General features: G+C 41.3%; 1 protein-coding gene across 2 annotated transcripts; it reads left to right on the top strand.

Moving 5' to 3' along the window:
• The first annotated feature begins 4,382 nt into the window (after positions 1–4,382).
• LOC143122263 (4-galactosyl-N-acetylglucosaminide 3-alpha-L-fucosyltransferase 9-like) lies at positions 4,383–9,605 on the top strand. Of its 2 annotated transcripts, XM_076283125.1 has the most exons (4): positions 4,383–4,455; positions 5,688–8,423; positions 8,524–8,594; positions 8,758–9,605. In XM_076283125.1, the coding sequence occupies exon 2, from the start codon at positions 5,704–5,706 to the stop codon at positions 6,829–6,831; it is 1,128 nt and encodes a 375-aa protein (XP_076139240.1). In that variant the 5' UTR covers positions 4,383–4,455; positions 5,688–5,703; the 3' UTR covers positions 6,832–8,423; positions 8,524–8,594; positions 8,758–9,605. The 2 variants fall into 2 exon arrangements, with proteins under 2 accessions (XP_076139240.1, XP_076139235.1); XM_076283120.1 differs by having other exon boundaries at positions 5,688–8,594.
• Positions 9,606–21,356: the final 11,751 nt, after the last annotated feature.

The following is a 21,356-nucleotide window of genomic DNA, read 5'->3' on the forward strand; positions in this document are numbered from 1 at the left end:
ATTGTTTTCTATGCCATAACAAAAGTGTGTGTATGTGATTTTTTTTTACTTTCTCTTCTTTCTGTAGTTAGTCATGACATGCATTGCCCACCAAGGTCACCTTTCCACTCAGTGCTACACTGTACCACTGCAGCAGTATAATAACTAAGGAGGGGCGCTGTCCTGAACTATCAACCCAACAAGCTGGGTTACAGAAAATAACCCAACATGAGTAAAAACAACCCCACACAATGACCCAACAGTTTCAACCCAGTGTTTGGGTAGAGAAAATAAAACAGCATTTTTTAGAGTGTAAGGTCCCATGTCCATACTGTAGCCTGCAGGTAGATGAGTGTATTGCAGTAGTATGCTAAGGTCACATGTCCATACTGTAGCCTGCAGGTAGATGAGAGTACTGCAGTAGTATGCTAAGGTCACATGTCCATACTGTAGCCTGCAGGTAGATGAGTGTACTGCAATAACTAAGGTCCATACTGTAGCCTGCAGGTAGATGAGTGTACTGCAGTAGTATAATAACTAAGGTCACATGTCCATACTGTAGCCTGCAGGTAGATGAGTGTACTGCAGTAATATAATAACTAAGGTCACATGTCCATACTGTAGCCTGCAGGTAGATGAGTGTACTGCAGTAGTATAATAACTAAGGTCACATGTCCATACTGTAGCCTGCAGGTAGATGAGTGTACTGCAGTAATATAATAACTAAGGTCACATGTCCATACTGTAGGTTGCAGGTAGATGAGTGAGGGCAGATGTGAGTTTGTCTCCAGAGACACTCTTTAGACATTCAGCTCATTTAACCTCATTTAATAAACTGATCTGAAGCCTTCAAATGGCAGCATACTTGTAATGCAAGCATCTTCATCTACTTTGCAGAATGCAGGGATTAAAGTTCTCAATTTGATTTTATAAAATGCCATATTTGAGATAGATGCAGATCCGATAAGAGAAAAAAAGGTGTGTGTTTATGTGTCTGTGTGTGCGTTTATGTGTGTGTGTGCATGTGCATGTGTGTGTGTGTGCCTGTGTCTTTGTCTGTGTGTTTATGTGTGCGTGTGTGTTTGTGTGTGCGTGCGTGTGTTTGAGTGTGAATGTATGTAGCTGAAATGGCCCCCTATGAACGGAATTCCTCAAAACACAGTATTACACTCCCGTTTTAGTTTTAGATAAACGCCATTGCTAATTGTGTTTCTCGGCCTCACCCCGACCCAGTCACAAATGTTAGTGTCCCAAAAAGTTGGGACATAAACTGCACCTACTGTAAAAGCTACCATAAAGGTAAACACATGAGCTACAATGTTAAGCTTACGTTTTGTAATACGTCAGCTCACTCTCTCACTCCTTCAGTACTATTAAAAAAAAAAATTACTGTTCTGAAAAACACATTTACCATGCAAACCGGCTAATTGACAGCACTTACAGGGAAATACAACAGATGAATGTGGTGACATTTGTATTTAATAACACCATCACCATATTGATACGCAAATACTTTCTTTGCACAGATTTTATCTGGCACTGCCGGCAAAGAAAGAGTAACCTAAACATATCAACACTAGACTTCATTACTGAAAAAAATATTTTCCCCTAAAATCGTATGTGTAAATAAGCATTTGTGTGTTTGATGAATTTAGGATAAATTTACAGATACAAAGGGAAGTAAAAGACAAGAAAAGAAAAGAAAAGTCTTTCCATTACAGTGAAAAAACACATAGGTTACGCTAGTAACTAAACTAAACTTTTAAAATTGACCAGTAGCCTATGTGCGGAATGTTTTGCCTGTAGTGTCCTGCCTTCTGACTTTCGCTGCTGCTAGCTATTCAAAGTGAACACTGCAAGAGCCCTGGCACTGACCCAGGTGCATTAAGACAGATAGATAGATAGATAGATAGATAGATAGATAGATAGATAGATAGATAGATTGTGTGAGCTAGTGAGTGAGTGAGTGAGTGTGTGCGTGCATGATTGAGTGAGAGAGAGAGTGTGTGTGTGTGTGTGCATGCGAGTTACCCTGTGCCTTTAAGAACAGAATCGATCTGCCCGACTCCTCCTCCCCTCGTAGTCATGAACCTGGAGGCCATCAGAGAAGTAGCCCTGGCAATGATACAACTTTGCAAACATCCACATCCCAACTAAATGTTTTACGGGACATGAACAATGAAACAGTTGAGGTCATCAGGAAATGGCTGGGTCTGAACTCTCATTCCACCAGGGACATAATATTCCTTACGCACAAAGAAGGGGGTCCCAAATGTAGAATGAACATAGGCTACATCACTACAAGGCTGACACACCTCATCAGCATGCTTAAAGGTGTAGGTTTTTGAACATTCTAAGTTCCGCAACAATTGAAGGTTCTAAAATTCTATGTTGAATTCAATGAACCCAGATATTCTTTAGAACGTTCATTTCTCAACATTCCGTGACGGTACTCCTTTAAAGTGGAAATGAAGCAGTCAAATAAAACAGATGTCTATAGCACTAGTTAAATATTTAAATATACCTTAAATACAAATTAAGTCAGAAATATGACCCGTTATTCAGAATAAAGAACAAACAAGTTGCATTAATTTCAGCTGTGTGCCGCCATCTTTGTTTTCAGAAAATGATGACATCACAAGAATGGTTGGTACAACATTCTATGCTGTTTACATAGCGGCTGTCATAGGCTCAGTTAGCTTACTGCCTCAACAAAATGGATATGGACGAATGGGATAGACCCACCAATGAGGACAGGCATCCAATTGCCTATGCTTTTGAGCCAGTAAGAGCAGTGGGAGTTTTAGTGCCCCCAGAGCCTGACTATGGAGGAGAAATAGATGATCGAGAGAGAGAGAGGTGTATCTGAGCGCACAGAAAACAATCGGTGGTGCTTATGTGGGGGTTGTGTCCCTATGTTCACTGACATGCCACACATGGAGAGTGTCTGCTGCCAGGAAATGAACCTGGGACATCTCATCCAAAATAACAGATATATAACGTCCAATCCTACGTGCCAAATGCTGTCATTAAAGCGAGACGTTGAAGGTTGCAATGCGGTCGCTGAGGGACATCCGAGCCGAAACACTGGAACGCCCAATAAACAGCAGTTAACCAACCAACACACTCTTGATAGGTTGTGCAGAGGGGGTAGGTAGGCTAGGGGACTACACTGATCGCCTGAGACTACACTGATTTTTACACCCATACTCAGTTGTTCTGCAACGTATTATCATGGTAGAAGCTGCGATACAGTACTAGCATAGCATAACAAGCACATACTGTAACTAGCATAGCATTAACCCTAAAATCTTGCTACAAGCGGCACATCCGTGCATTTATTTACTTAAAGCGAACAGCAGGTTATTTTATGTTAGCTTACATAAACAAATAAAACTCAGATGCCTTACAGTCCATAAACAACGTCTACCCACAAAACCATGCCTGTCACAATCACAGAACTAGGCTACTGCAGAGTAGCCTACACAAGTCAGACGTACTGTAGGCTGGCGTACCCACAACAGGTTCTCACCAGGTTAGAAAGTCTCTGCAAATAGTTTCCACTACTACTTGAGTGAAACAAATGCAATCATTGATACTAATCAATCACAAAAAGAAACCTCTTACTCACACATGAGAAGTTCGCTCCCCCGAGTTTATTCACCAATTCATCAACGATGCAACTGCATTTTCAGGTCGCGGTAATCCACAAAGTTGTGCGAGAACATCCAAACACATTATTGCGACTGAAGTTAAATCTAATTAAGTACTGTCTCTGATAGGCCTACAGTCTACATTACAGCGGCCCTTGTTCTGGTACAAACACAAAAACAAACATCAACAGAATTTGCGTTGGCATATTGAAATAAAGTGAATGTCCGCTAATGGATAAAACATCCACGAACAAACGCTAACCATTCTGATGACGTAGCGCCTGCATTTTTAAAACATGGCCGCGCCCTAGTGGCGAAAGTCGTTATTGACATGTCATTTTCCAGTGAAACCACTTGAATTTCAGGTTTAATGAAAATCCATGTATCTTCAAAAATGAAAAAGCAGCCAAAAAATGGTCACAGTTCTCACTGCTTCATTTCCACTTTAAGGCTTAACAGCGATGATGCTGCAGCTGCAGCCAGAGAACTAGGCAGAGCTTCCCCCCTATTATATTACTGACAATATTTGAATCCTTTCTGTAAGAAATTTGACTAGTGGATTCAAATAATGAATGAAAATGTGTGACTGGTGTGTGTGTGTGTGTGTGTGCAGGCGTGAGTGAGTGAATGCTTTATACTTGTGTGAGTGAGTGAGTGAGTGTGTGTGTGTGTGTGTGTGCAGCCAGGTATGAGTGAGTGGGTGCTTTATATTGTCCCACCCACATACAAACGGTGCGGAAGAAACACTAGGTGTGGCGTTGTCTTATCACCCGATGTGTTGAACACGCTGGGACAGGCACCGCACACACTCCCTCGCTCGCTCGTGAGTCCAACTTTCCTCATATTCACTTATACTGTTCTTTTAGATTGCATCACATTTTATCTAAGATGATTTTAATCTTTGATCTTGCAGCACTGCGCAGATCTGGCTGAATCCTTCAGTACAAACATGCCTTTTGTTTAGCCAGATCTGTGCAGTGCTGATTTGATCAAAATGGCACCAATGCTCTCAAGTTTGCTCTCAACCAAAAGTTTGAAGTTAGTAAATAGACCCTAGGTTGTTTTTACTCCAAAATTACACTTTAAGTCATGCACATTTTTAGGTAGGTTATTTCAACATACAAGCAGTCTATGGTACGCCTGTTAGTCTGAACAACAGTACTTGACAATGGGCGATAAGCCTTTATACCAACACAACCATTCACTGAACTCTGAGCCCGTCAACACTGGAATGAGTTAAAATGTCAAATGGAGTCCTTTGTGTGTGAGCGAGACTACTCTTGTGTTTACCATGTATTGTTGAAGGTGTCCTCCACTGACAATAAAGCTTTAACTTTCTTGTCGTTTGCCACACAAACGGGCACACGTGTACAGAGAGAGTGAAAGAGAGAGAAAGAAGCATAATATACTCTAGCAACTGGTCAACTGGTCTCCTTAGTTCCTAAACATTTACAGAATTTTGTCAAATGGAGAGGTTAAACCGCACAGTGGTAAATATACCCCGTCCCAATTTTTTTGGAAAAATGTTGCTAGCATTAAATTCAAAATTAATATGAAATAATCAAATTTGCAATTTTCAACTTTTTATATGTTGTCCATGTCCTTTTTGCAGCTAAATATGGGATTTTGAGATTTGCAGATTTTCACATTCTGTTTTTATTTGGATATAACACAACGTCTCAACTTTTTCTGATGTGGGGTTGTACAGTATCTATATCTCATATAACTTTCATGGTTTCTTTACATATCAGTCATATTAAAAATCTAAATTGTATTTGTCTTCAATTGATCTTTACTTCAGCATCCTGGGCGGTGGTAGCGTAGCGATTAAGGACCTTGGCGAGCGTGTATTAGCCTGAAAAGTTGTGCGTTCAATTTTTGGCTTTCATCGTTGTGTCCTTGAGCAAGGCACTTGTTGCTCCCAAGATGCTCTGGGGACAATGGCCCTTGTAATATCATTGACATTCTGTATGTGAGTCGCGTTGGATAGAGGTGTCAGCTTAATGAACACATGTAAATCCTGTATTAATACATCGCTCTACATTTCTTTGCAAGTTATTTGCAGGACACAATGGGTCCTCAAACCCCAAAACGCATGACAGTGCTCCTGTTAGTGCTTTTCCTTACTTCTGGACTTCTGACGTGGCTTCTGAACCTCACGGCCTCTCGGTCGCCTTGGTTCTGTCCAGCAGACGGCCAAGATCCGCCTGCAGCTGCGGGGGGCGACGTTGTGTCGGGGCGGACGGCTCCGTCGGAGAAGCCCATCCTGCTGGTCTGGTGGTGGCCCATGGGGATTCGCTTCGACTCCGCCGACTGCCTGACCCACTTCGGCATAGACGGCTGCGTCATCACCGACGACCACTCCCGGTTCGGCGCGGCCGACGCAATCCTGTTCTTCCACAAGAGCATCGCGCGGGACCTCAGCAATCTCCCCACGGCGCTTCCGCGGCCGCCGTTCCAGAAGTGGATCTGGTACAACGTGGAGTCCCCCACCAACACAGCCAAGAAGGCCGGGCTGGACAGCCTGTTCAACCTCACGCTGACGTCCAGGCGAGATTCGGACATCACCTCCCGCTACGAGCTGAGCATCGTGAGGGGTCAGTCGGAGCAGTTCACGCTTCCCCGGAAGGACAAGTTGGTTTGCTGGATCTCGAGCAACAGCATGGCTGGCACTGGTGCCTCCACCCGACTGAAGTACTACCACGAACTCAGGAAACACATCAGGGTGACCCTCTACGGAAAAGCCGCCGCTGGGGCAATTCCTCTGAGGGATGAAGACTACTACTCGACGATTGGCAGTTGCAAGTTCTACCTGGCCTTCGAGAACTCCATTCACGAAGACTACATCACCGAAAAGCTGAACGGACCAATGGTCGCCGGAACTGTGCCGGTGGTATTGGGCACCTCCCGAGAGAACTACGAGCAGTATGTGCCCGCAGACTCCTTTATCCACGTCAACGACTTCCCGGATCCAAAGGCTCTGGCTGAGCACCTGCTGGAGTTGGACCGTAACGATGCCGACTACAGGCGTTACTTTGCGTGGAGGCAACACTTCAAAGCGACGCCTCACCTTCTGGTCAAGCGCCACATGCAGCCAATCTGCACAGCCTGTGACCACATCGCCAAGGACAACACCTTTAATGTAGTCCATGACCTCTCCTGGTGGTTCAATGGTGATGTCGAGGGGCATCAGTGGTGATCTATATAAGGGACAATACCTTTAATGACCTTTCCTGGTGGTTCAATGGTGATGTCGAGGAGCATCAGTGGTGATCTATATAAGGGACAACGCCTTTAATGTGGTCCATGACCTCTCCTGGTGGTTCAACAGGAATGTCGAGGTGCATCAGTGGTGATACTTCAGGGACAACACCTTCAGACAGGACTGTGAAGAACGACAGGAAACAAATGGGAGAGAGAGAAAGATGGGGAGTCAGGAGGCTTACAATTGAACCCAGGGCTCCATGGGCATCTGGAATATTTGACTGTTCTTGTGAAGCATTGTTGCTGTATGGTGTAAGAGTTTAAAGTACCTCAGTGTTTAAATCCAATAAAAACACTCAGCTGGGTTTGACTATGTTGTTGTTATTCTTCCAGTGCACCAAGCCTCATTTGGTTTCATTTTCACAACTTTATTTATGTATTCTTTAACCAGGTAATTTCCATTGAGATTTTAAATGTATTTCCCAAGGAATCAACTGTATTTGCAACTAAACATTTAGAATTGTACTTTGGTCAGAGTAAAATAAAAGTTGGTGTATCATTGTAAAATGTACGTCAATCAATGACAGCAAACATGCACTACTTTCCACCGTCAGTTAAACTCCCTTTGTATCATTCATGTGAATGCCATGACCTCAATAACTGCCATTACAGATAGACCTGTTTATTACACGGCTTTTCATAATACTGCAGAATGCTCCATTCACTTGGATGTGCCTTCCCAACGTCAGGACTTATTTTCAGATAATGGTGTTCTATACATTTTCCATTACGCATCGCCTGTGAATGTGTGTATGTTACAGGATACATAGTCAGTCATGTGAATGCCATAACCTTCATAACTATCATTACAGTTAGGCCTGTGTATCGCCTGTGAACGTGTGTATGTTACAGGATACAGTGGGCTGAGATCTGGGGTTCAGATACTTAATGGCGCCATCAAGTATCATTTTAACAACAACAACAATGCATTACATCTATACATGCAGTCATGTGAAAAAGTTAGCACACCCATGCTAAAGGTAACTAAAAAAAGGAATAAAAAAATCACAAATTTATCTTTGCTGGACACTCCTCCACGAACCTGTTAAACCAGATATACCCGCAGCGCAGAGAGATCTATGTGTTTGATTGTGACACCGTGTATGTATGTGTATGCAAAACCAGACGCAAACTTGAGTGGTCAGACCAATCACATGGCAGCCCACGTGGGTTATCTTCCTCTAAGCCTAAGGTGAGGCCATGGGGTGAGGCAGACTTCCTCCTCCTCCTACAGCGAGCGACCAATCACAATCACCTCCTCTTGCTGACAGGCCAATCACAATCACCTCCTCTTGCTGACAGGCTAATCACATGGCAGCCCACGTGGGTTATGTTCCTCTAAGCCTAAGGTGAGGCAGACTTCCTCCTGCTAACAACACAAACAATAAACGTGTTCTGGCGGGTATCCTGTCAAAATAACGGATGTCGTGATCTCTGGGACGGGACGTTCTGTCGTTGTGACGACATCTTCATTCTCAATGCAATGTGTGGTGTGTCTCATGTGAAAAGCTGGTTCTACTCCTCTTGGTTTGGCTCAGTCGTTATTTGTTCTTTTTTTTTAAAATGAAAAAAAAAAAGTCTCATATCTCATATGACAAGCTGTTGCCCTTCACCACTTTATCAACAGGGTCACTGTATTGGTGAAGGAGCACATGAAGACAGAAGGAAAGTTTATCTTTCAGGGTCCTGACAAAAATGGTAAGACAAAAAATACTTTTATTTTAAAGGCAAGACTACTGTATTTTGTAGATCATTTTGATACACTAAGAATTAGGATATTATGAATTTTACTTCAAAATAAGCAACATATCTATGTATTTCCGCCCATCCCTGCTGTGCATAAAACATATTGAGTTTGCAGATGACACCGTGGTGCTGGGTCTCATTTCAAATAACAACGAACAGGCCTACCTGAAGGAGGTGGATGACCTAGCACTATGGTGCCAGTCCAATAACCTGGCCCTGAACGTCAGGAAGACTAAGGAAATGGTGGTGGACTTCAGGAAGGTGTCCAGCAACAAATACATCCCAGTTAGCATCAGTGGGGAGCCTGTGGAGAGGGTTCCTAGTTATAAGTACCTGGGGTCACCACACACTCAACACCTGACAGGGAAGTCCAGGCAGCGATTGTACTTTCTCCGCCGACTGAGAAAGTTCAAGGTCTCTCCCTCCAACTTGAAGACCTTCTACTCCTCAGCGGTGGAGAGCATTCTCACAGGCTGCATCACTGCCTGGTACGGTAACTGCACAGCACAAGACGGGGAGGTCCTGCAGAAAGTGGTGCGCTCTGACCATAAAAGCCCCCCTCACAAGCCTGAGAGACATATATACCATGAGGGTGGGGGCAAGGGCGAAGAAGATCATGCAAGACTCCTCTCACCCCAACTCCAGTCTCGTTTCCCTGCTTAAATCGGGCAGGCGTCTGCGTTGTCTCAACACAAGGACTGAGAGACTGAGATTGAGTTTTTATCCACAGGCAGTGAGACTGCTCAACTCAGTGCATTTTAAATAAGTTTTTCTTCTCCCAAAGACAGATATGTTTTTAACTTGCATTTATTTATTTATTTATTTATATATTGCTTTAATTTACTGTGTATAAATATATATATATTTTTGCGTTATGTTATTTTATTCAAATGCAGAGCAAAGGACCCTCTTACATTTCACTACATGTAAAATGTATGTGACAAATAAAAGCACTTGACTTGACATGTAATATCTTTTTTGGCCTCTTGGGGGTGTTGGTTTCACACATTATAGATGTAAACTAGATGTACCGCAGAGCGGTACAAAATATGACCGCCGCCCAGTCCAGCACATTTTTTCCACAAAAATAAATCACGCTGAAAGGCCTATATGATTCTAACTGTCTCACTAAATTGCATTATCCACACTCAATTCTCACTGGTATCTGCTAGACAACAAGTACCAAAACATGATTAGTTCATAGATTTCACATGTAAAATTAATTTTATACAACCACACCTCCATCTTGCCTGTTCATAATTCTGAGAAATTCTTGATTGTTTGTGTTATGTTTATGTTATGTGTGTGGTGTGTGTGTGTGTGAGTGTGTGTGTGTGTGTGGGTGTGTGTGTGTGTGTGCGTGCATGCTTGTGTGTGTGCCTGTGCATGCAAGCGTACATATGTCTACTGTGTGAGTATGTGTCATACGTATGATTACTGTGAATGTATGTGTGTGTGTGTGTGTGTGTGTGTATCTGTTTGTGCACATGTGTGCACATGAAATGGGTTAACATGACCCCTGGAGGCAAACATACGGAAAAAAATGGTCATCCTAGGCCCTACAGTTCTCAAGATATTCACAGAGAACTGTGTCTGCCCTACCCTCCTTTCGGGGGCTCCAGTCCAGCGGGGGGGCTACAGATCAAAACGAAAAATGACGGTTCCATGCTATTCATGTGGGGGTACATGCCCACCAAGTTTTGTGTACCCCGGTCTTTCAGTGTCCCGGGAATCCTTGTTGGTGTACGTCACTAAATGTACACATAAATGATTTTATTGTAAGGCCCCCCATGAACGAAAGTACACAAAACTTGGCATGCATTCGGAGGGTGTCATAATGATCCTACACTTTTAATTTCGTGCAGTTTTGACCTTGTCAGCCAGAGATATTGTGAGGAAAACACCTAATTTTTTGCTTTTTAATTTTTAACTAGGTGGCGCTATACATGAAATAAGTGGTAATGGGATGGGTTGACATGCCCCCTTAAGACCAACATACATAAAAAAGGTGGACCTCCTAGGCCCTACGGTTCTCGAGATATTCACAGAAAACTGTCTCCGGCCACCTAGAGGCCAGTTGGTGTATAGTAACATAAATTAATTTATTGTGTGGCCCCCCATGAACGGAATTCCACAAAATTTGGCGTGCATACAGAGGGTGTCATAATGATCCTACACTTCCAATTTCGTGCAGTTTTGACTATGTTAGGTCACAGATACCTTCAATTACAACACCTCATTTTTACTTTTTTGTGTTTAACTAGGTGGTGCTATACATGAAATGAGTGGTTATGGAATGCGTTGACATGGCCCCTTGAGATCAACATACAAAAAAAAAAATGGTCCTCCTAAACCCTACGGTTTTCGAGATATTCACAGAAAACTGTGTCTGCCCTACCCTCCTTTCGGGGGGTCCAGTCCAGCGGGGAGGCTACAGATCAAAACGAAAAACGATGGTTCCATGCTATCCATGTGGGGTTACATGCCCACCAAGTTTCGTGTACCCCGGTCTTTCAGTGTCCCGGGACTCTTTGACGGAAATTTGGGCATGCGAAAAAGAAAAAAAAAAAAAAGAAAAAATTCTGACTAAACCTATATGACCGCCGCTTCGCTGCGCGGCGGTCATAATAAATGGTGGAAAATGGTGCACGCTTGCAGATACAGAAGTTGTGAACATAGGGCATTTCCAAAACTATCCCTACCCATTTCCCCTTGGCTACAAATTGAGTGCAAACTGTTTAATGAAGTTAAAAGAAGTTCCCTTGAATAGCTCATAGGGTATAGGCCTATAATAGGCACAGCTTTGGGACAAACTTTATTCACTGACCTATAGGCCACGGCTGTTTCTCAAAGTCAAGGTGCACCCTTCCAGGCATACATCATCAAGGCCAGCCAAAGTACTGTATCCCATGTCAATTATCCATTAAAAATCTACCAAATTCTACCCGAATTGCATGTGTGTGCTTGGAACACCCACAATGTGTGCACATTTATGGAGGATTTAAAGTCTGTACTAAACAAGGCAATTCACTATGTATTTAACCCATTTCACCCCATCGGTCACAATTGTGACCGAAAAAAAAAATGTACTTATAAGCCTCTAAAACTGTAACTGGGGAATATCCCAATACTCTTTCAGTAAATATTGAAACAATAGAGTGTTTCAATTAAATGTGTGCAGTGTCAAATGTTTTGAGTAAATTGTCACATGACCAGAGCTGTTTACTTCCTGGTTGCACCTTGAGAAGAGGATGACGGCCTCACAGCTCCCAAATAAAAGGTTTTTAAAGTATGTTAAAATAAACATAGGACAAATATTTTTTGTACACATGGTCTTTAAGGTGTCTAGTTATGATATATACATTTATAATTATTCAAATGTCTTTGGTGTGTTTGCAGAATGAGTAAACATGTTAACGGTCACAATAGTGACCGGTGGGATAGAATGTTGTATCTAGATGCACACATACTTTTACACCTACAAACACACACACATACACATACTCATACATACACACACTCACACACAGATACACACACACATACATACTCACACACACATACACACAGATATACACACACACACACACAGACATACACTCACACACATACACATATTCACACACACAGACACACACACTCACAGACATACACACACAGATATACACACACACACACACACAGACATACACTCACACACATACACATATTCACACACACAGACACACACACTCACAGACATACACACACACACACACACACATATTCACACACACACACACATATTCTCTCACACACACACATACACATATTCACACACACAGACATACACACACACTCACACACACACACAAATATACACACTCACACACACAGATACACACACAGACATACACACTCACACATACACACACACACACACAAATACACACACACACAGATATACACTCACATACACAGATATACACACTCAGATATACACACTCACACACACACAGACACAAACCCACACACAGACATACACACTCACACACACACATTAGGGATGTAACGATTACCGGTATAATGGTAAACCACGATAAAAATGTTGACGATAATAATTACCGTTTTCAATTCAAACATCATGATTATCACTGTTGATTACCGCGGTGTGGAAACCGTGTGTTTAATCCTTCCCAGCTTCATCCGAGCCTGCTTTTGACATACAGTAGGCCTGGTTCAATGGAACAAAACTGGTACCCTACTGATTCTGTTGTCTAATTGATGGTTTTAACTACGATTCGGATTAGGCTACACCTGATTTTAAAAGGCAGAACTTTTTTACCGCAAAATGTGCACTGTATCATGTAGCCACTCTGCTTCTTTTTATGTTCACGTCCACATTAAATCCATTCCACTCACGTTATCAGGAGAATACAGTAGCCTAAAGTTTTATTTTGAACGCTTACTTTGGTCTCACTCATTGCATCCAAATAACAGAAATAGCAAACTCCAATTTATGGTAGGTTTTAGGTTATGGTAGGTTATGGTAAGTTAAGCTATAAGCACATAGCCAATTAAACATGAAGAAAAAAGTGAACGGGACACTTTTTGAAACTATTTCAGCTTGTGTACGCCAATCAGTGCTTTCTGAACATATTGAACACACTTTTAGAAATACCGTGATAATACCGAAAACCGTGACAATTTTGGTCACTATAACCGTGAGGTTACATTTTCATACCGTTACATCCCTAACACAGATATACTGTACACACTCACACACACACAGATACACACACATGCATACACACAGACATACACACAAATACACACACACACACAGATATACACTCACACACACAGATATACACACTCAGACACACACACAGACATACACACTCACACACACACAGACACAAACACACACACACAGACATACACACTCAAGGGGACTTCACATTGCACACGGCATGCGCTTTGCCTGCTGCTCTCACACACCCACCTGCAGATACACACACACACACACACACACACAAATATATATATATATATATATATATATATATATATATATATATATACCAATGGCAATAATAAATATGAAAAATATGTTAATTTATTTATTTAATTTATTTATTTAAAATATGTTTGTTTATTTACCAGGAGCTTCGGCTCATTAAAATAGAACCCTGAATGTGTATGTCTGTGTGTGCGTGTGTGTCTGCATGTAGTTGTGAGAGTTAGTGTATATGGTCTGTGTGTGTGTGTGTGTGTGCGTATATACTGCTACACACAGACATACACATTCAGGGTTCTATTTTAATGAGCCTGTCAGAATACCTTTATTTTAACAAAAAAGCAATTTGAGCAACCTTTAATTGAGTATACGCATATTATCCGCATATTATACAATTGTGACCGGTAATAAAACTCACTTTTTCATCTACTTTTCTACATTTAAAAAAAAAAATAATTATTGATTACTTCAAAGGGTTGCTAATAACACATGATTTGCATATTTGCATGTCTGGGAAAAATTTGGGCTTAAATGGGTTAAATGTAAACATTGTCTTATTGTCACTATGTAAAGTAGCCTAAATAAGGTATGGGCTCAGTTCATTTTGACAACTTTGACAACTTACGTACACCGTAATCGTGTAAAGAAGGCATTTAGGAAGGGTATTTAAAGCTTTTCTAATGAGTGTGATTGCGAGCTAAATGGTAAACTTTGCTCTTTACACTTTTGCTTAATGGTTGCTGCTCTGTGGTTTATTTGGGCCAATTAATCGAACACGTATAATTTCATTTATTGCCGTGGGAGAAAGACAGTGGTGCATTCATTGTTTTTCAAACAGAAGCGGGCAGGAGGCATGATGTTCAATAACGCTCACCTGCAGCTTCCTGCACACTCGCTAGTCTGTTCCAACGTGTGTTTTAAGAATGCTAAGAAGAAGCCTTGCCTTGTCTTTGAAAGATTTGACTCGGCAGGGCACAGTTCTACCAAGCATGAATCCTTGAGGATCCTCGAAACAGCCTATGTCTATGACATCACTCTCCCTAGCGGAAACAGGTGAAGGACACCTACTTTTCAATGAAAATATGAAGCAAAAACGTCCCTGGACAGTGAATGACTTATGCCAAAATATTCCTCTTGATGCATGTGAAACAATGGCCAAATCAATAAATAAATTCCAATCATGCTGATTCAACATCAACAAATTATTCTAACAACCATAATCAACAAGAGATTTCATGGGTTTATTTAACCTTTATTTTACCAGGAAGGTCCCATTGAGGCATATTGTCTCTCCTGCCAGGGAGTCCTGGGGGTCGTTTCTAGAAAAGTTAGCAACGACGTTGCTCAACCACCATGGTACGACGCAACTTGCGACCAAACAACGACACTGTTACACCTGTTTCCAGAAAGCATCGTACCTGTGTCGCAATTCACTACCTCCGACGTTCGAACACCGTAGTTCCAACAACGTTGTTGATGATGCAGCGATACATATCATTGGTGGAAACAGTGGCAACGTATAATACCCCACCCCCTAGAAATGTTCTGTCACGGCCTATGTCGACACTTTTCTAATCTAAACCGAGTGATTAATGCTGGCATTGTCATTGCCATCAGCCAAAACCTAAACCTATTGCAAGCATATAAAACAGTTAATTTAAGCAGACCAATATGAGTCATTATTTGTGTTAAATATCTATGTTGGAAAAAATATATAGCCTGGTCAAATGTCTGGGTATCCCATAGCATATCAACTGTCTCGTGGCTTAACGGCAGCGCGTCAGTGCACTGAGCACTCGGCCGGAGTTCGCGTCCTATGTCTTCTTTTCATCTCTGACTAAGAGTAGGCCTACGAGACACAACAATAGGTTTTGACCATACATATGTATATGTACAGCGGGGAAAATAAGTATTGAACACGTCAACATTTTTTTCAGTAAGTATACTTCCAATGAGGCTATTTGCATGAAATTTTCACCAGATATTACTATTAACTCAGATAATCCACCCATATAAAAAAATCCAAACATTAAAGTCCATAGGTAGAGTTATGTGTAATAAAGTGGAATGATACAGGAAAAAAGTATTGAACACGCCTGCTGAAATTTCTTAAATACTTTGTGGAAAAGCCTTTATTCGTAATGACAGCTTCAAGGCATTTCCTGTATGACGAAAACTAATCAGTGACAGTATTCTGGTGTGATTTTGGCCCATTCTTTTAAACATATAGTCCTTTAATATTGAAGATTCCAGGGGTCCCTCTTGTGAATACTGATCTTTAGTTAACTTCCAAAACTGTTCAATTGGATTGAAGTCAGGGCCTTGATTTCCTTTCTCTGAAACCAATTGAGAGTTTCCTTTGCTGAATGGTTTGGATCATTGTCCTGCTGGAAGGTCTAGCCATGTCTTATCCTCATCATCCTGGTGGATGTAAAGATTCTCCCGGAATAAAATGACTCCATTCATCATTCCTTCAACTGTATGAAGTCTGCTAGTACCATGAGATGAAAAACAGCCCACACCATGATGCCACCACCTCCAAACCTCATTGTTGGTATGGTATTTTTAGGGTGATGCACAGTGCCATTTCTCCTCCAAATATGGTGTGTAGTATGACATCCGAAAAGTTCAATTTTGCTCTCACCAGACCAGAATACATTCTCTCAGTATTTCATAGGATTGTCCAAATGTTGTGTAGCAAACCTTCAACGAGGTTTGACATTTTTTTCTTCAGCAATAGAGTCATGCTGGATGAGCGTGCATAGAGGCCATGGCGGTGGAGTGCATTACCTATGATTTTCTCTGTAACAAATGTACCTGCTGCCTCCAAGTCTTTCTGGAGCTTTCTCTGAGTGGTCCTTGGATCTTGGGCTACTCTTCTGACTATCCTTCTGACTTCCTGGTCAGAAATCTTGCAAGGAGATCCTGTGCATGGCCAGTTGATGATGCAGTGATGTTCCTTCCACTTGCAGACAATGGCTCCAATACTGCTTGCTGGATGATTCAGAAGTTTTGAAGTGCATCTGTAACCAGTTCCATTGATATGTTTTGCAACAATAAGGTTGCAAAGGTCTTGGGAGGGCTCTTTGCTTTTACCCATCATGAAATGTTTCTTGTGTGACACCTTGGTAACAAAAAACCTTTTTATAGCTCACCAGTATGTACTAACCCAGTTTATATCAATTTGCACAGATAGGAGGGATAATTTCTCTAAATACTTATAGATTCCAGTTTGTTCCTTGCCATTCCTTGCCTTTGTGTACTGCTTTTTCTTAGCGTGTTCAATACTTTTTCCCTGTGCCATTCCACTTTTTTACTCATAACTCTACTTTTAGACATTAATGTTTGGATTTTTATATAGGGGAGACCGGGGCTGGTTGGAACACTTTTCACTCTCGGTTATATTTCTCCGTCTTACAATGCGTTGAAATGGTCAAATTGTGATTAACTGAAAGCTTGGGATCTCAGCTACAAAATGGTTATTTTCAATGTCAACAAATGATCCCTTGTTTTGAGTTATATATGATTAAAGTGGTGTTGTGCACGTGTGCCAACCTGCCCCATGCACGGGGTTGGTTGGCACACGTAGTCGGGGTTGGTTGGAACACATATGTTATAGTCCTTTGCAGTACTCCTTTTGGTTTTGTTTGAAGTGCTCATCTATATCACTGCCTGTAGGGCTTTGCTGATGTCTTTCCTGTGTGTTTTTCTTCAGTAGGGCCCACCGTCAAGACCAATTTGGTCCCTACCGATTTTTTTTAACTTCAAATGTTTAAAAATGTCTGAAATGCTTCCAAATGTAAAACTATGTTCAGTAATTACAATAACAATGTTAAAATAAAGATTGATGATGTTTTTATGCATAAAATACAAAGTTTATAGATTTGTCACAAAATAGCCATAGGGAATGTATGTGCCAACCAACCCCAAAATCAGTGTGCCAACCTGCCCCGCCCACATTAGGTCAAACCTTTTTGCACAAATGCTGTTAGCCTGCTAATATCAGTCACCTCAGGTTTTCAAACTTCATTTTAAATTATAGATGAGTCCCCTAGCAATCAATTATAATCAATATTTTTTTTATATCCCTAACTATTACCCTTCTAGGATGTATTTAGTGGGAGGTGCATATTCTAAGTTTTGACACTACAAAATTAAAAAGTTGTTCTCACCTAAAGGGTTAATGACCTGGAGACCAGTTACATACGTGAGTTTACGCTACTCAATAAGGCCGTCAGTTTAGTGTTGGAATTTTGTTGCAGCTCCCTCTAGTAGCCTGGATATTAACAGTGTTTCAACCTGCCCCTGTTCCAACCAGCCCCGGTCTCCCCTATGTGTTGATTACCTAAGTTAATACTAATGTCTGGTGAAAATGTCATGCGAATAGCCTCACTGGAAGTATACTTACTGAAAAAAATGTTGACGTGTTCAATACTTATTTTCCCCGCTGTATATGTATCTACATCGAGAGACCATAGGTAGGCCTACAATACATCAGTCAAAAACAATTGAATGTCACACTAGTTCACCTGCAGGTAGCGAGAAGCAAGAGGACAATCTCACATCATAAGAAAATCGAACCTACAACGTTGGGATAATAAGTCATCTGCTTTAGCCACTACACTATTTATCACTGCTGATGTAAGGGACTGTGAAGATTATAATACTAAAATCAAGGCAATACTTTAATTAACATAAATAGCAAGAATGAGCCAAGTAGGGGAGCAGTGTCTTAATCAAAATGAAGCTACAGGATAGATCAATCATTGAGTCACGAGATAAACATCCACTTAGCAAATTTTGGTTAGGCGGTTGTGATTTTTGGTTAGGCGCTCCGGACACCAACAGGAACAAGGAACGACACAAGTGCGACTGCCTAGGGGCAGTAGTTCAAACGACCAAACTTTGCGTCCTTGTTTGCGATTGAGAGTTCGAACTACCCTTTCTAGAAACACCAAATCCAAGAACGATGGAGCGTACTACCAAGGTTGCGACGCAAGTTAGCAAACAACGCTTTCTAGAAACGACCCCCTGGTCAAGACATCAGCAATTTTATGGGTAAATATCAGCTTAGAAGAATCTAAGCATCTTTTTGATGTATATGCAATATTTCGTTATATGGTCTTGTGGCTTAGGGTTAGGATTGGGTGCCTTGAAGCCGACGGTGGCAGCACTGCCTTGAAGTCGACGGTGGGGGCCCAAAAGACCATCAAGGCAATATTTACATATCGGGAATTCCACCCTGGACCACTGTCCTCAGTTTGAACCACTGACCTAATCAGTACAATAAATGTGTTCCAGTTTCAGATATATATGATTGCTTGTGCTATAGGTAGGGGATCTCTCACAGCGGTCAAAAAACAAACCAGGCCTATTTCCAGGGGCGCAGGAGATATTTTGAAAGTGAGGGGGACACTGATCAAATAGCCTATTTAGGCCTACTTAAATTGTCTGGTATAAACCAAATCAACTCTCCACTGTGTGTTTGCAGTTAATATTTAAGCAACTTTAGAACTTAACAAGTGTTGGTTTAACAAGTTACCAGTCCAGAACACACAGAAAATTGCAACAGAAAGTTGCCTTTATAATCAACTATTTGTTCCAACAGCATTTAAACAAAGCATTTATAAAATTGAAAAAATTACATAAGAAGTAAAATAAAATACTGTTACTGTAGTGACTGTATCACATTATCCCAAGCTTCAAAGAGCTCCCCACATCTGTGACAGGCAGATGTGACACCGCTAAATTCTCAGCTTGTTTATACCCCACACTGAACGCATAAGAACGCTAGGCCTATCACTCTGGGGTGTCGTAGCCTACTCTCTGGCATTTATGCACCAAGGTAACTGAAATTATGTTTGAAATAAATGTCTTAGAACAAAAACGTTGATAGACTTGTATTTTAGGCTAGTGGAAACGAGTTGATAAGTATAGGCTAGTTGAGTTTGTTATCATAAACATAACAGCTAACGTCATGTTGAGCAGGAGAAGTTGAGCACTAGGCTACCATAAATCCTCAAATTATGCCCGGGATTGATTCTATTTATAGCAGGACAAATAAAGGCAGGTTCCTATACAAGACGGGGTAACAATTGCCTACCATACCAACAATTGCCATTAGTCCAGTAGAAGACATTGTTCGAAATAACCTCTTCTTAATATTTTATTATTGTTGTATTGTATTGTATTATGTTGGTTGGATTAATAGCCTATGGTTGGCAAAGAAAAGTCGTTTTCCTACCATGGGTCTCCAACACACGTTCTCATGCTCATTCTCTTGCCGCCCCTTTCGAGCTAATTGTCAGAGGCTGAAGCCTATTAAACACAATTGTTGCGACTCAAGGCATTCCAGCCTACAAATTTTATTTAAAAAAAAATACTAAATCACGTATAATTAAACAATAACTCAATTTAGGCTACTAAACGCAAAAAGGTGTCCATTACAGCACAACCCCTATTCAATGAAGGGCTGCCTTGTCTCGCAATAAACAGCAGTGGAAATCCCGACACCTTTTCAACTGCATGAAACTTAACAGTGAACCATCAAATATCTCCCAGATTTCAGTGCCCATCAGTCCCAACATTTAGCAATATAATCAAACAGTCCAAAAGTAAATTAAATCCCAAACCAAACCGAAAATGCTTTTGATAGCCTACCGGTATGCATGCCGCTCCAAACGAAATGCATGTCTAAATGCAGGTTATACATATTTAAAAAAGCCTGCCTTGAATACCAGCCTGCCTCAAATAAAGATGATAATAAATGATTTATGCTAAGCAAGTAGCCTGGATTATTTTACGATAGTAGACAAACTGGCTTCAGATATCCAACAGAGTGAATATGAGCTTGTGCAGTCACACTGTAGATGGCTGTGGTTAGTGATGTGATACTGTTAATGGGGAGTTTTACATAGTTAGCGCAAATCCTATATGTTATTATTTATTTAACGTACCTATAAGGCTTTTTTTCCTTATCAAAAGTGAGGGGGACGACGGCCGTCTCTTCAGCACTGCGTGGGACCAGTGTTGGGAGTAATGCGTTACAAAAGTAATGTAATTACTGTAATATATTGCTGTTTGCGGTAACGCGGTAATGTAAGGCATTACAAAAAAAATCGGGTAATATTTACTCGGTACAAACTTCAGTAACGCGCGTTACAATGCAGTTTAACCCAAAATTAAGCGCTTATTTTGCTTTGATACATATTCGCAAACACCAGCGAGAACAACAGAGGAGAAAAAATCCGCGCAAAATAGTAGAACGTTATCTCCTGATACTGGTTGAATATGACTGTGGCTGCAGCAGACTCGCAGGCGGACTCTATTTGCTGGATGGACATAAGCCTACGCTCATTATTTTCAGCTTGTCAGAGACAAGGCTATGAAGAACATAATAGTTAGTGCACTTTGTGTGCGAAACCGAAAGATCTCTCGCTCGCGAAATAGCACAAGTAAATTAATGAAACATCTAAAGTAGTGCCACGCTAATCTTTTTGATTCTTGATAAAACACAAACTATGCTGTTGTGCATGTCAGCTTTGTGCTGTGAACTTGAATTGAAGAGAATAAAGGGATAGAAATGCAGAAAAAGAATGTGTAGCCTGGCAGTGCCACCGCTCCCACCACGCGCATCACGCACTTTGCGTTGGGCACCACAGGACAGAGGGGGCACCCAAATGTAACCAATGAATAGTAGCTTTACTGCAAACTGC

Source organism: Alosa pseudoharengus, unplaced genomic scaffold, assembly GCF_046254945.1.
Source record: "Alosa pseudoharengus isolate Yale_2024_CS ecotype anadromous, Long Island Sound unplaced genomic scaffold, YU_APseudo_1.1 YU_APseudo_1.1_scf_1, whole genome shotgun sequence".
Classification (NCBI taxonomy): Eukaryota; Metazoa; Chordata; class Actinopteri; order Clupeiformes; family Clupeidae; genus Alosa; species Alosa pseudoharengus.

Bases quoted from the DNA above. Each gene is read 5' to 3' on its own strand.
- LOC143122263 (XM_076283120.1), top strand. From the start codon at position 5,704: ATGGGTCCTCAAACCCCAAAACGCATGACAGTGCTCCTGTTAGTGCTT.